The sequence below is a fragment of the Thermobia domestica genome, chromosome 7, assembly GCF_964235325.1.
Source record: "Thermobia domestica chromosome 7, izTheDome1.hap1.1, whole genome shotgun sequence".
Classification (NCBI taxonomy): Eukaryota; Metazoa; Arthropoda; class Insecta; order Zygentoma; family Lepismatidae; genus Thermobia; species Thermobia domestica.
The window spans coordinates 47,326,842-47,343,810 of record NC_137460.1 but is presented as its reverse complement, the minus strand read 5'-3'; the positions used below and the strand labels follow the sequence as shown (position 1 = coordinate 47,343,810).

The following is a 16,969-nucleotide window of genomic DNA, read 5'->3' as shown; positions in this document are numbered from 1 at the left end:
GGGAGGGGAAGTGCGCCAAAATACACGTTTTTAATGAGGAGGTTCACTGTTTGTCCACTAGAGTGTAGTGCTGCATTTGTGGAGAAACCTCCTTGCTTTCAAGAAGTTTGTAACATGTAAAGAGTAAAATAGAAAGATCGAGTTGCAAGTTTTTTTTTTTTTTTATGACAGCTACAAGATTCATTTAACGTGGCGATGTAGCTTAAGAAGCTGATAACATCAGAGATCCACCGCAAATTGTGTGTGCACCGGATCCATGAATTGAAGGTATGGCCATAGATGTTTCTTACAAATCATGACAAGCCGTGCCAATGTGCACGACAAATCCATAGTGGCCGGCCACGTCTGGTGGGATATATTTGGCCATTCCCCTATAGCCCCGACCCTCGCATCCAGCGAGTTCCATCTGTTCCTTCACTTGAAGCGATTTTCTGGGGTCGAACAACGTTTCGACAGCACAGCTGAGTTGTTGATGGTTGTGACGTCAAACCTTGGCGGCAGAATTTCTTGACACTACCATACAAGAGCTAGTGTTGCGTTAAGACAAATGCCTCAACAAGAGAAGTGCATATGTTGACAAATGGGTTTATGATCAATATTCATTTTAAAGTTCATCGAATGGCCACGCGTACCGTAGTCACTTAAGCTCTTGCCTTTGATGCGTGCGGTCCCGGGTTCCAATCCCGCAACATTCGACCAAAAAGATGTAACAGTTTTTTCAGGTCAGCAACCCTGAATGAGCTTTTTTCCTGAGTTTCCTCATCCACATCAGGGAAATGCCGCGATCGTACCTAAGAGATACAACTTCTTTCCTTCCCTGGATAGTATGCTCACCGAAAGACGTCGTCTCTCATAAGTGACGGGCTTCAGGCCAGAGATTTTGATGTTGTCCAGAAATATATATATATAAATTAAAAGGCTATCAAATGTATTTTATAATAGTAATACATCTACATAAATTACCGAAAATTGCATAGCCTTTTCTTGTTAAATTATTATTTGTATTATCTGTTTCAGATCCTCAGGACGCTGACTGAAAGATCCTGAATAAAATCCTGAGAGGAATATTGAACCCAAGAGGAACCTGAGTGGGGAATGGCGGAAAATTCATAACTGGGAACTTCATAATTTATACCGTTTACCAACCATTGTTAGGATCATCAAGTTTAGGAGGCTTAGGTGGGCAGGTCATGTAGCCAGATTGGAAGGAAGTACGAACACATTCAAAGTTTCAACTGGAAATCCAGTCGGAAAACGACCATTAGGTAGACCTAGTCGCAGATAAGAGGCTAATATAAGATGAATCTCGCCTAAGTTGGAAAATGAAGTAGAAACTGGATCGAGTTGGCTAAAGACAAAAAGTCAATGGAGAGTTTTTGTGAACGCGGCATTGAACCTCCGGGTTCCATAAGCTATAAAGTTAGTCAAGGGCGCCGATTTCCCTGTAATTTCATAAAAAAAATACATTCATAAAAAAAAAATACATGTAACAATACATATAACAATAAAAATACATATAAAAAATATATATTCTTAAAATACATGGGGTCCCCCAGGATCGACGCCCTTGGAGTTAGCTACTTAGTTTCAGATCCTCGACTGTAATATGTGATACACAATTCGCTTTTAAGAGTTTTATTTTTTTTTCTGTCTTTTTTTGAACTAATGTTCAATCTAAGAGAACCACAGTTTGAGAAACGCTGGTGTAGAGAATACGGAAACTTTACATTCAAAAATTAATTAAAAAAAACTTACAAAGAGATTATTTTACATACTATAAACAGCATAAAAGATTTTTATCAGTAAGTGCTCTTGTTATCATAGCTTCATTTCTATTCATACACGATAACGTATTAGTTAAATACAAAAGCAGTAAATAAATTAGACTGAATCTGTTCTATAACTGAATAACTTATACATAGAGTTTCCTTAATATAATACAAAATACTGTCTGATAAACGAGGGGAAAGACAACGCTAACCATCTCGAGAATCTGATAAGGACGTTGTTCCCGCTGAAGGAGGACTAAGCTTCCATTAATGCTGAAATCAGAACTGTAACATGATTGGCATACAAATGAGCCAATCAAGTTTCATGTTACTAGTCTAAAAATATACAGTGAATTAAAATGTCGTCACAGTTTTTTTAAATGTATATTTGTGGTCCAAAAAGGGATATAGATAGATTTACAATGTATAAAAGAAATCAGAAGCAATATTTATTTTGTACATAAACTAAATTACTAATCACCTATCTGCCTTTGTGTAAATTGTGTTGGTGTAACATACTAGTTTAAGAATTTTTTATCCAACAGATACATAAAGCAACTTAAAAACTATCATCATTACAATCAAAATTTGTTTGTCAAAACTTGATTTCTATTTACAATAAACAAAGCTTGTAAAACTCATTAGCAGTACTTCGAATTCCTTCATGTTTATGTTCAATATCATCAATATACACTTTTAATTTAATTGAGACAATACAGTTTAATTTGCACTTAAATTGTCACAATATATTACTGTAGAGATACAGAAATATTTAGAGCCCTTGCTCCATTTTGAAATAATTTCATTGAAAAGTGGAGTTAATTGAATCAAGTTTGCAATTAAATGATCACAATAGTTTTAAATCTGCAATTTGCCTGCACAGTAGTGACATCTACGTTATTAACATCGGGCAAGAAAGTAGCGCATGAAGCTACATCTATTAGCTTCATTGTGTACTATTAGGAATTAAGGTTACTCCAGTGGCTGATCTAGCTTGGGGCCGAGGGGCCTATGCCCCCCGGTTTTTTGAGTGACCAAAATGATTGAAGCTATTATTTATATATTTTTGAAAGTTTATAGTACCACTGCCATGATATACCTATCACAGTCTGAGTTCTGGCTGCCTTCTGGATCCGCCCTTGCGTTATTCATAGACTGACATGTTTTTATATTACAAATAGAATGTTCTTATGAAAAAAAAATAGGAAGAAAAATCTTCATAAGTGTCACTTGGATTAAAAAAAAAAAATCGTAATTTTACTCTACGACTTCTTTTCATACGAGTCAACGACGTTCCTTTATACTTCGTGGACAGTTGCTGCCTTGGAATTTTATATACATAAAAAAAAGTAACCTTACACGTAAATATTTCAGGATTAGTTGGACAATACAATATTATCACACATTATATTCACTTGATAGATGAAAGATATGTACTCGAATCATCAAAAAAATATCTTTTAAAAAGCTGTAACATGTTGAATTAAATTCTGAAATGATGTCTTTAGTGGATTCTTTTTGTCCATTATTTCCTTCATGTTTCCTCATGTCTTTGTACTTTATGGACAGGGAGATGTCACAGGAGAATGTTTCTTTGAATTCAGATCTCTTCTTTCTTATTTCATCTTGATATTATTTACTACCGCAGTATGCACAAGGAAACAACAGTTAAATAATATTTGTATGAATGTAACAACGTTTGACTGCCAACATAGCATATAACATCGGTAATATATTATATGGCGGAAGGCTTATTCCTATTCATCCCTTTCAAGGATTTAAATTTAACCTTTTATCTAGGGGTTTACTTATCGCAAAGAAATCTTCATGCTACAGAAGACTCGAGTTTCCGAGCTGAGTTGAGTTTGAGTTTAATGTCCCTTTCAGCAGCGAGGCTATGAGATGAGACCTACTGATTAACGTGGAATCCGAACCACGTGAGCTCCCGCCTCGAGTTTCCGAACTTGTTTGTTTCTTGCCTTTAGTTCACACCAGTGGCGTAGACAGAAATATTTTGGAGGGCTTTTGCTTATGGTTTTAGATCAGAATACCTCAGCAAGACCAGGCCAACTGCAAGTAGCAAATAGTATCTATATATATGATTTGATTTTAGCGTCCCTTCCAGCACCGAGGCTATATGAGACGTGGATCTTAACGTAGTGTCCCAACCACATGAGCTCCGACCGAGTCTATCACGCCGAAGGCGCTTACGCTAACCGCTTAGCCATGAGGCAGCCCCAGCAGCAAATGGTAAAGATAGTACCTAGTATAATCTTTAAGAGAGGAAACACACAGTGACTTTAGACCATTGTAAGTTTTAACCTGTAAAGATAGGAAAATGTTTAGGGATACCATGGCTCTCACCTTTTGTCTGACTGCGAATCAGAATGTCACAGTTAGATCTTAGTATCATTCTCTAAACCAGTTGTTCTCAACCGGTATATCACGACACATTACTCTGTCGTGCAGTCCCACAAAGTGTGTCGTGAAATTTTAGAATTTCAAAATCATGAAGTCTTTATTAATTAGTTAAATTCCATTTCGAGGTACACTGTACTAGTCACTCTACCATGCTCAGCATTACATACTCATTACTTCATGGGAACTTATAGTTTTACACTACTATAATTTACATTATTATTAATTAATCAAGTAAATGAGCCGTGATGTTCGGTAAAATGTGTCGTTAGTCAAAAAAAGTTTCGGAACCACTGTCCTAAACCATATAATAATGTAGAAGTACATTAATTTTGCTATATACTGTACATATTCCCATATTGATGACAGACGAATACTATACTATAGTGTTTCTATTGCTTTAGCTAAGGGACAAAATGCTTATAAATTCCTTTACATATAGGGTCTACCTTTCACTTTGTATTTTTGTACGAAACTTTGATATTTTAAATAGAATATTTTGAAACTGTATTATTATTATTATTATTATTATTATTATTATTATTATTATTATTATTATTATTATTATTATTATTATTATTATTATTATTATTATTATTATTATTATTATTATTATTATTATTATTATTTCTGTAGCTCAGTTTAAACCAGTTTCACAGTTTCAACTTAGTACAGTATGCAGATTATTTGAAGAGTTCCTCTTCAAAGAACTTCCTAACCATGTGACAAGTGTCTAGTATTACTTATTTTTGTACGTTTGTTAGGAGATATTTTGCTTTTATTTGGTCTTACTGTGACTTTTTCACATTTTCATAACTTTTTGATTTTGTCTGCCAGGTCTTTGGTCTTTATATTAGCCTATTTTCGTGCTGAATGTTGTACGTATAACTTTTCTCTGTGTTTATTACGAGTAGCTTTCCATACTTTATAATATAAAAATATACGTTTTAGCGCATCTGAACCATATTACCATATTATATGATAAGATGTACGTTAATACAAAACCTAAAAACAAATATCACACAAAAACTTATATGAACGTAGTGACTTTGTCTAAAGAATTGTTGCAAACATAAACGTAGTGTCAAAGATTAGAAGCCAAGTTCTGATTTAAACCCTTCATAATAACCATAACCACTGGAGTGACAGCCTCTTGCTACCTTGAGCCCGCTCCAACGCCATCTATTACCGAGCGGCAGAACTACGTTTAGCTTAGCAATGAACACGTAGTCAGCACGTATCACGAGGTTTCTGGACCTTGTAGCCGTCACGTCTTTTATTCCTTTGACACCACAGTATACTTCACGGCACTAAGTGCATACGGAAAATTGGAGTGCAACGGCTGAGAACCCAACCCAGGACACGCGGTCTTGAAACTAACGCTCCAACTAGTAAACTTTGGAGCCTCCAATTGTTGTCGATACAAAAGACAAAATACTAATATATCTCATGCAGTTTTAGTTTACAAAAAGTAAGTTCGGTTTCTCATTCCGAAATTGTGGTAGATTTCCAAATTATACAAAATCAATACTGTAACCGGATGTAGTAGACCTATAACTTCCGGTTACAATGGAGGGTTAAAAGATGAAACTCTAGTGGTGCAAGATGTGGTGGAATTAAACTGTGGATCAAATACGAGACCGCTGAGAAAATCCATGGATATTATATTTCCTCCACAAACTCACATGATCAATAGGGGATTGTTTTATTAAGAAAACTGTACCTAATCTTTTACATTTCTGGTTAATCAGGGCAGGTGTACACAAACTATCGAGACAAATAGGTAATTTACTTGTCGATGTTTTCCTTTTTTTCTATAGTCTGGTTAAGTGTAGAAGTCACGTTATACTTATTGCAATTGGAACCCCTACTACATTCTGTGTGAGCCCACTGTAAACACTTCCCACATCAGAACAAAAGTTCGTTACATTTCCCGAACTCACTCTACAATAAATAAATACGATTATTGCTAGTATCACTATCGTCATAAAATCTTTGATATTATCATTTTTACTACCTGATGAACTTTCAAATTGAATACTATCTTTTTCTGCACTGCCCGTTTTTATTATATAATCTCATCCAGAACAAAATCTAGTAACCATATACTCGTAGTGATGGGGTAAATTAGGATATTGCTACGCACACTGAGCGTCATTGTTAGACATTCACCATATTTATCTCTATCTCACGAACAACACCCATTGTTTACCTGTAATAACTTTAAAATGAAGATTAGGCATCAGCATATGTATATAAAATATTAATGAAAATAAATTAACAATTCATTTCCTCTCTCTTTTATCTTTTTTGGTCACAGTTTCATCATAGTTAATCATAAAATCATGTTTTGTGCCCTGTAGCTTGTGTCCACTTCTGATGCTTTTAGCATGCTTGTTCACAGTGCTTGGTGCACTGCTGAATGCTGATGAGGAGTGAGTAGTATTAACCTATGAATGCCATTACCCCACTCTCATCAGCAGTACACTCTCTCATCACCAATGTCAGAGTCTCAGGGGCCTTATTTGGAGAGTGCAGGAAGTGATTGCCTCTTGTCTTTGAGAAACAAATTATTTTCAATAAAATTGTATATTAATATACTAAAAATAACGTGAAACTCCTATAATCTTGTCCCTCGGTCCCTCCTGAGAAAAACTTACATGACGCTAGTTACAGTAATTATTAAAATAAAGCAGGAAAACTTATTCGCTAGAATCGAATTCGAGCCTTCCACTTACCGGGTAGATAGACTACCGAACTATCAGGAAGTATATCAGTTTTCTGTGTTTATCTGATGAAAAATCGATGCGTTATTGATACCGTTATTATACATTTTTGTCACAAGTGGCGACCAGTCGTTCTTTTAGAAAAAATGTTCCAGGAGGCACACTGAGTATTCCGGGGGGTACTGATGGTACTTTTCTATTTATTATTATATTATAGACGTATTATTTTGGTCTCCTCCGGGGGGCACCCTCAGAGCTCCGGGGGGGGGGGCAGTGCCCCCCCAAAAAGCATGTCTGGAAAAAACACTGATGGCGATACTGCAATCAATATTTGAGGGGATCGCCTTGTCTCTTCTAGAACTCATCACTGTTGATAGTGGTCGTTTTTTTTTTTTTTTTTTTTAATACACCATCCAGTCCAAGACCATGAATTTTGTATCATTCTTCACACTTTGAGCATCATCGTAGTTCATAATATAAGAAAAAAATATATATGTTTAGCTATATATGACCAAACCGTTACTTGATGGTTACGCTTGTTAATCTTATCATAATATTAAAATAATGATTTTGCTTCTTTGCAATGTGTGTGGCATTTATAAACATATGCCGCTATAAAGTGTCAAGCGTTTGCTCAGTGGCCATTTTATTTTTCTTTTAGTGTTCATTTTAAAATCTTAACTCCGAGCCATCTGGATGTCACTAGACAGCAATAAACGCGTCTGCACCCTACCACGCTCCCTGCAAACAGGCATGTAAACGATTTGATACACCGTTCTTCGCCTTTAGTTACGCATTCCATTAAGTCATCGCACTTGGATCGTTAGTTTAAGAGAAACTTTAGAAAATAAATAACGGATTAAAAAAAAAAAACATCTTTCAACAGCCATCATAATTAAGTCTTTGATGTTCTCTATCCTTTTTTTTTCTTTTTTAGAGTATTTTGAACAATGTGTGTCTTCAAAAATCCAAAAACCCATTCATAGTCAGCGTGATGTAGTCAATAGTTGGATGGGTGGGTGGAGTTCAGCGTCCCTTTTCAGCACCGAGACTATACTAGACATGGACTCACAGACAGTTTAAGGTGGAACCCGAACCTGTAAAGCATTCAACTTGCAAGGTTACCCCACCAAAAATCGAACCCGGGATCTCCTTCACAACAGACGCGCGTCAAAGGGACTTGAGCAATGGAAAGTCTGTAGCGTAGTCATCAGTGGGTATAGTTGAATTTCGGGCATCCCCCAAATCAAGTAGAGCCTCTTCCCACCAATAGATTTGCAGACTAAAATCCTTGAATTAAGAGTACTATAGTTGTAAAAACATGCTCTAACCATGGCAGGAAAGCAAAGTAGAAATTTCCAGATTTGGATTCCCATTTCCTTTCTATAAGATATTTAAAGATATATGCGAAATTAAACATATATCATATGAAAAAATGTACATAAAACTCGCACGCGTCCTGTAACAATAAGAGCTTGTGTGATGGAACCTCCCTTGCTGAAATTCTGTGTACGTCACTTATTCTAATAGACGTTCAATCGTTTCAGTCTCTTTTGAGCCATTAAGTCATATGGGGGGGGGGGAAGGGAGGGAATATATTATCTTACTTTCCAAACTGAAGCTGCCCTCGGTTTGCTTCCCAGTGGGTACACTCGGTCAAAAAAATGTAAAATCTTTTCCAGGCCAATCATCTTGAATAAAGGCTTTCCTGGGTTTCCCTCATTCATACCAGGCAAATGACGAGATGGTACCTTACATAATGCTTCCAGGCTGTTTCCTCCCCCATTCCTTTTGCCCTCCACTATCCCCGGGAAGTATGAACGTCAAAGGACATCATCCCTCCATACGTCAAAGCAGGCCCGCAACCAGCCACAGAGGTTTGAGGGGGCCATGAATATGTTAGGGGGTCCAAGTCATTATACATTCTCTTACCAATAGCTAAATTGTGTTTTTTGTATTAATAATAGCATTTTGTGTTAAGGTCTGGAGGGGCCACGAAAAGTTTAGGGGCCCTGCGGGCCTGCGTGAAAGTCTAACATGGTAATAGATACGAAAGTCTAGAAACCTAATTTCTAATCCTACTCTTAACTTTTCAAATTCGGAGGAAACATAGCCTGTATACCTTTAAATATAAACATATTTCTATTTTTGTCCATGCAATAAATACAGTAGCCACACATACTTACTTAACATAGATAATTCTACAAGCACTTCTTTTTAATATAACTTTTACGAGTTAAAAAAAAAAAAATATCTCGTAGACGAATTTCTACATGCACGAGGAGAGAAATATTTACTCTATATTTTCGCAATGGTACATACAAAAACTTGACTATTCGTGTCCTTGTAAGATGAGGGGATATATTATCCACCAAAGCAATCCAATAAAAAGTATACCAGGGACGTGTATGATTGAGTTTTTGTTGCGTTTTGCACTTTTATGCAACCCCTAGGTAATGAAGGACGAGGCCTAGTACGTATTAATATCGGCTCCCAGACACGATCGGGATTTGAATCCGGTTGCAGACTATCATTCAAAATCAGTCCTTACAGTATAGGTCATTACCCAGCACACCATCTCGCCTGCAAAAGAGCTGAACGAACATATTTGTTTGGGGCAGGACAGCGGGACTCCTGAGGATCGGAAAACAGCTCTCTTTTATTAGTATGGGGATAATAATAAGCCAAGTCCAATACTTGAAAATGATAAATACAAACTTTACTAGCATCGAGAAATCAGAACATGTGTTACGGTACCTGCAAACAGATTCGACATCACTGTTATCAATAAAATAATGGTAGACCAAGAAGTAACCCTCATAGATGTAGCAGTACCACTGACTCATAACATTAGCTCAAGTACCATTCCTCCAAATTCAGTGTTTATTTAGCATGCAGCATGTTTTTTTTTTTTATGTAACATTTTCCTCAAGTATTTCTAAGCTTCCCCTAATTTTCGTTGGCAGTAGTATTTTTCAAAACTACTAGCTGAACCTACACTGTCTACTTAGCGCATCATTCTGTTATGATCATGAATCTCCTTCCCAGTGGGCATGTCTCCTTACTCACACAAGTAAAGGATAGGAGACTCACAAAGGAAGTGAATTGCTATGTATAGCTGTTGAAGTGAGTTTGTAGCAAATTTGTAGAAGTAACACGATATCAAGTGCAAATATATTTTTCTAATAAATCCATATCCGTCCAAATACCCCTCATTGCGTTTCTTGAGGACTTTGAAGTTGCTAGCATACAATGGGTTTTGCCATTCAGATTTAAGCAAAGCGCCTGCAAGGTCCGTCAACCCGCCGTACGTATTCTCTCTACTGGTTGCCTAACACCGGAGTTTCGGCCTGCAACAATGTTAATCTTATGGGTTCAAAACGGCCCCTAAAATGTTCAATAGAACAATAACGACACGGGTTTTGAAAATTCGAATGAGAGCTGGACAATCTACACAAAATTTGGAATCGACCAGTGAAATGTTTCTAGCACTTGTGGTTTTCGAGATCTCATTGTCGAAAGGATTGGAGACAAACATATAAACGTAGTATTTTAATATATAGATGATTAGCACTTTTCTCATACAATTTCATCATCGCACAAAATCATATAATCTTACCTTTCTCGCAGAGTTTTCCTGTGAATCCTGGTTTACAAGAACACGTTTCAGGTTTCACGCAAGAGCCTCCGTTCTGACAGGGTTCTGCACATACAGCTGTAAAAGAATGCATTTTAAAATTTAAGATTTTCTATTGCAAGATAGCATTTATACAAAATAATAATAACTTAATTGTATACACTGAGAGATAAAAAGAAAAACTAATTTTTAATCTAGAAAACCCGAAGAGGCGAAATTTAGCAGGAATCTATATTACACCTAAGATTTTCTATACTAGGCTATGTATGGGTTTGTTGTTTAGCTGGAACCAGTTTGTACAGCCACAAATAATAGACGGAAATCGTGTGTCTTCCGTTAGTACGCGCAAAACATAAAAAGTCATGACTACGTACTTTGATAAATATTCTCTGTATATATACGGACATAACACAGTCCAGAAAATCTTTTTACAGCAAGGAAGATTTTTTTTTTAGATTGCAGTGGCAGAAAAGCCACCTGTAGCTGAAATCTACAGATTCTCCTTCTAAATTCACTCGATTAAGACGCCTGTAGTCGGAATCTACTGATTTTTCTTCTAAATGCACTCGATTTAGACGCCTGTAGCCGGAATTACGGATTTTCCTTCTAAATGCACTCGATTAAGACGCATGTAGCCGGAATCTACGGACTTTTCTTCTACATGCACTCGATTAAGACGTCCGTAGCCGGAATGTACAGATTTTCCTTCTAAATGCACTCGCTTAAGACGCTTGTAGCCGAAATCTATGGATTTTCCTTCTAAATGCACTCGATTAAGACGCCCATAGCCGGAATCTACTTATTTTCCTTCTAAATGTACTCGATTAAGACGTCTGTAGCCGGAATGTACGGGTTTTCCTTCTAAATGCACTCGCTTAAGACGCCTGTAGTCGGAATCTACGGATTTTCCATCTAAATGCACTCCTTGTTTAATAGGCAAATAAATAGGCAAATAAAATGGACCTAAGCTCAAAGTTTCGGGACCCAATTTCCGGGTTCGATTTCTGACACTACCGCTGTGCTCAGACGACCCGAACCTTTCCAACGCCAGAACTCCCGTAAAAAAATCCATGTTTAATTGATGTATAGAAAAAACCGTGGGACTTCATGTCCGGGGTCCAATTTTTGACCACTACTGTGGTCAGGAGACCAGGACCTTTTCAACGCCATCACACGCATCCACCAACTCCATGTCTAACACGGTTTCCCTATCCTAGGAGGATTTTAATGAAATTTTATCCATGCTCTTTGTAAAAATCAAAAACACGTTCCACCCAAAGTTAGCCTAAGATACAGAAATCGGATTCCGTTGGTTTGGTAGAATAAATGGTGATGAAATTCAGTTTGAGTTGCGGGAGCACTACTTCCAAAGCTTCCCAACGTAAAAGAAAATAACTGTAAACATTTTTTTTTCTTTTCGTATTCACGTACTTGACGCTTGGATCAGCTACAGTGTCCAGCCCATACATAACACTGTACGATATAAATTTTATGAGAAAGTTCCATAAATTTATCTTTAAATGCAATTTCGTTATGTATGAGTAGTTATTACGCTTGGCGAATTGCTTCAAACTAACGTCATTATTTTTCATTTTCATACATAATATCTCGAGGCAGATGCAGTAACTTTAAGGACAAGATTCTTATAGCATGTTCCTTCCAGACAAGTTTTTAAGAATTCTTTTATCAGTTGCAAGACAGAACACGAATAAGACATTCCGAGTATCATACACACAGTAAAGTGGCCACTAAATTTGGTGACATCATCACATTCACATGACCTGTCCTGCAGCAGTAAGTACTAATACTTGCATAGGTTATCACAAGAGTGGCAGCGACAAATCTGCAGGGAAGAAAAACGACAGACATTTATGAAGATAAATAAAAATAAAATAGCCGTGAAAAGAGTTACTTATCCGGGGACGAGAGTTGCTGACGTCTACGGAAAAAACATGTAAATTTTTCCCAGAAGACACCAGTACGATAAGGTCACTTAGATAATATCGGAGTTTATTTCATATTTTCCATTGTACGTATACTAAGGGAAGAAGTGAATAGTGAAAGAGTCACGATTTTTTTTAAAAAAAAAAGAAAGAAAGAAAACCGAAAGATTTATATGCCTACAAAGCTTATGTCAGCCGTTTGCTAATACCAAAACCTATGGAAGACATCGCAATATTTGGTTATATACGAATCTTAAACAAGATAAGGGACCAGAGAAGCTATATTTTATCTTAGTAAAACCGAAAGAGTTTGTGAAAGAAAAATACGTGTCTCAGTATAAAGTCAAAGCAGTTAGATGTCTGTATTTTCGCTTCTCCACCCCTACAAATAATATATAGTGCTCTGTTTCTGAAAATTAAAAAAAAAGAAAAAAAAGAAAAAAAAAGAAAAGAAAAGAAAAGAAAAGAAAGAAAGAAAGTAATTAACAGTGAAATGTAGACTAAGTTACAGGACATAACTTGGTGTTCAAAGCCACGTGTCACGAAAGTATTCTTAACCACTTCGTGATCCGTATGGAAGTATATTTTCCATAAAACATTCATGAAGAATCTCTTATTCCAGTCTGTGGGAAGCAGTATTTCCACTAAATATTATTTTCATGTGAAACTTTATAACGAATCCTTTTCATTTCACTTAAACTGAAAGCAAATTCCTCTTCCTCATGCTTTCTTCACTTAGCAAGCAGCCATGTTAATTCGAACCAAAAATGCATCTTTCGGCACTTTCGTTCTTACCGCAAGGGTCGGAATAACTTGATCAGGGGCTCATCCATCGGGTGCGGACCTCCAGAAAAAAAAAAAAACTTCCTAACTCAACATACATTTGTACATTTAAAAAAAATAAAACTATACTTTTTTAAGCAGGAAAATGATTGATGTAACATGAACATTTGATTTTACACTTCATTTGTACTCTTTTTTTTTCTTATAAAAACAATCTAGTTCTATATTTTTTTTCTGAAAACATAGGTGAAAGTATTTTACAATTACTTTTCAGTAGGGATACGCACGAGACAAGATTTGTGGCTGTCTCGTCTCGAAAATGTGCTGTAAAAATGATTTCTTGACTCGAAAAATGTATATTTTACTATTGGAAGAGCCGTGTCTCGACTCGAATTCTGTTAGGAAAATCCTGTCTCGACTCGTCTCGTGCGCATCCCTACTTTTCAGGTACAGAATAATACTCATTCAATACTACCTAGACGTAGTGGCTTATAGTATTGGACCCTCCCTTCCCCCCCCCCCGAACAAAAATTTCTCGGTACGAAGCTGAACATGAGACATCATTAGCAGAAAGGTTTGTCCAGGATGGGAAGGCAGGATTAAGTGTATGAAGCAGGGAAAAGAAAAGTTTTGCTTCCTCTTCAAACATAACTTTTATCTAAACGAGGCTGGAGCTCGATGGTGACCAGAAAGCTTCTTGCTTCTACTGTACTTTCAACGCCCTAAAACCTTCTGTTCAGTGGCGTAGGGAAGAGGGGGCAGAGGGTCCGCCACCCCCAAAGAGGTCCGGCAATGTACTTTGGTACTTTGATGTTTCTATTTTTTTAAATATATTTTTATGTTTATATATTTTTGTGTTTGCAATTTTTCTATATGTGCCTATAACAGCACTTGCCCCCCCCCCCCAAACACACATCCTGGCTACGCAACTGCTTCTGTTGTATATTGGTATGGATTTAAGGTAAACTCAAGTTAGCCTTTCCAACAATTATATTAACTTGTCTTAGTATTTTGGCTACGAGCCTGATCTAAGCATCTCTCAATTAGAAAATTAAGTTCACGCTGTAAATACAATGACATTTCAAGTCTCTTTAATGGGGGTGTTTTCGTTCCTTCTACACAATAACCCCTGAATTATTATCTTTCTGGATACGACCTTGTGTAGATTTAATAGCTGTATAGGGTGTTACAAAAATATGACACAATTGTTTTGGGAGCAAATTCCTTATATCCAAATAAGAAAAATTCATATGAAGCTGTGCTCAAAAGTGGATAGTTTTGGAGTTAAGGGTGCCGAAATCGTGAAATAAGTGACCTTCAAAAGTTCATAGCTTTACTACTATGGGACCTATCGTAGTAGGGTCAAGGCATCAATAAGAAACTGATATGTGAACTATCCAAATATCCATGTTTAAGAACGCTCCAGTACTTCCACACCAATTTTTTTTAGAGAGGTCAAGTACTACCAAACAATCTATCTAAAAATGATTGTAACGTAACTAGACAGTTCTCACAGTTTGTTACAATTTATTGCATATCCAATTTTACATGATACAAAAGTTATACAATGGAGACAAACAACGTAATTCACAGTTGTAGACATAACACTATTCTTCTCCGGCATATTTGGACGATTTAACAAGCAGCCATAAAAAAAAAAAAAAAAAAAAAAAAATTACCAAATCCACATACGTGAAATAAACATAAAGATTTCAGTAAAATTATGAAAATTTGATTTTCATCTTTAATTTTTAAGAATAAGTTGAATAATGCTTTAGCCAATACTTACCTTTCGTACAGCCATGTGTGGCTTTGTTTGCCTGTGACCACCCAGGACAACATGCATATGTCATTTCTTTGGCGTTTCTCATTTGGTACACGGTGCGATACGCAGTTTCATAAATTACTCTGTAACAAACATAATGATAAGATGATGTGATATTAGATTATTTTTCACACATACTTCTGAAAGTGGACATTACAGTTAGAAAAGATGAAAAAAGAAAATTTTTCCTCATAATCAGAGTGCGAAATCATCACAGACAAAGTTAGTTAGGGTGGGGGTGGGGGTGATGAACTCTTCGCACTTGAATTCCTTGACATAGAGAACATTTACATATCTCAACAGCGATAATTAATAAACTATATGGAATTAGCGATGCCACTAACATATAGTATACAGAAGTTTCGTTCTTGATATCGAGTCGAATTTGAATGAACCATTTACCCAGAAAATACCGTGTTTTCATCATCATTTGCGCCCGATCTACTGACTATTGCTCGGCATCGGACTTTCCATTATAGGAGACTGCGTTGAAGCTGCATTATGGGTATTGCATCCCACTTCTCTTTTCAGGCTTTCCATAGGCCAGTGATGGTGCAGAGTCGCCGCTCGAGTGGTCTGAAATCACGATAGTCCATTGGGCTGGCACCTGCACTCTTGACAGGGATGTCAGAGAAGGGAATACCAGTTGCCTGTTCCCCACAGCGATAGAATTCGAGCAATATTTTCACCATGTCACAGAATGCCTTGTTTTGATGCAGTTCAACCTGGTTCACGTCTTTTCCGTACAATCCTGAGATTTCATAGTGGTACATTCCAGTCAGGACGTGAGTTTGGTAATACACATCTTTGATTTTAGGGGTTTTCATCCACTTTTCGGAGGCGCAATTTGGTCCTGTACAACAAACCAGCCACAATCATGAATCCCTTTGGGAAGTTCTCTGCGCACTGGCGGAAGAACGTGCTTCGGCCTTTGGTGTCAACAGGTCTATATGTAATGGCATGAACTTTACCACAGTCTGTGAGGTAAATTAACGCCTCATCTAGGGTAATACGATCACCCACGAGATGATGTTCATACAACCTCCTGGAGTTCCTTTTTCTTTAGCTACGTGACACAGTTTCAGGATGTGAACACTGCTTTTCTGAACGGGGAGTGAGGCGTAAATCCTTATGAATGATGCGGTTGATTGTTATCTACGATGTGCTGCATTTGCTGGCCATCGCACGCAGTGTGAGCATTTTTGGAGGTCGCCATACGCCACATTCAATAGCGGCGGAGTCCTCTTCACGGGAGGCCAGTTTCTAGCTATTTGTGTCGGCATGGTGGACTCAAGGCTTTGTACGTACCGCATATTTTCGTATAATACGATTCCCAGTGGCACTGTCTACACGAAAATAACACACTTTACACATTTCTACGATGCGCGATGCCGTGAATTTAGCGTAGAAAAGAGTCACAAGGAACTTCTCTTAGAATCTGTTCAGTTTCGGCGGTGTCACACTGCGCTGGACCACAAAGCTCTACTGCGGGACGAACAAGATACTGCTGCCAGTGTTTCTTTCAGGCCTGTTTTTTATTTGGGGGGCATTGCCCCCCGGAGCTCCGAGAGTGCCCCCCGGAGCAGGCCAAAATAATGTCTATAATATAATAATAAATAGAATAGTATCAGCAGTGCTCCCCGGAATACTAAGTGTGCCCCCCCCCGGAACATTATTTCTGAAAGAAACACTGACTATTGCTTGTCTCGCGGCACTCTCACGGCGATTTGAGCGCTGTGTCGTACAGTTGAACATTGACTTCTGCTAAACATAAATAAATCTACCTCTGTAGAAGGTGGATCATAATACATAAAAATTACCCACACCACACTAGTTCACTCAATAACTGCATTAGTGTAATTTTTTTA

At 37.2% G+C, this 16,969-nt stretch overlaps 1 protein-coding gene across 1 annotated transcript in view; it reads right to left on the bottom strand.

Moving 5' to 3' along the window:
• The window catches only part of LOC145689173 (uncharacterized), a 124,767-nt gene that overhangs the window by 21,324 nt on the left and 86,474 nt on the right, over window positions 1-16,969 (bottom strand). Inside the window, exons 3-5 of the mRNA XM_081763304.1 lie at window positions 15,066-15,184; window positions 10,533-10,628; window positions 5,158-5,192 (exon numbers count right to left, since the gene is read on the bottom strand). Coding sequence (XP_081619430.1) covers window positions 5,158-5,192; window positions 10,533-10,628; window positions 15,066-15,184 — 250 coding nt within the window. The remainder of the gene's footprint in view (window positions 1-5,157; window positions 5,193-10,532; window positions 10,629-15,065; window positions 15,185-16,969) is intronic.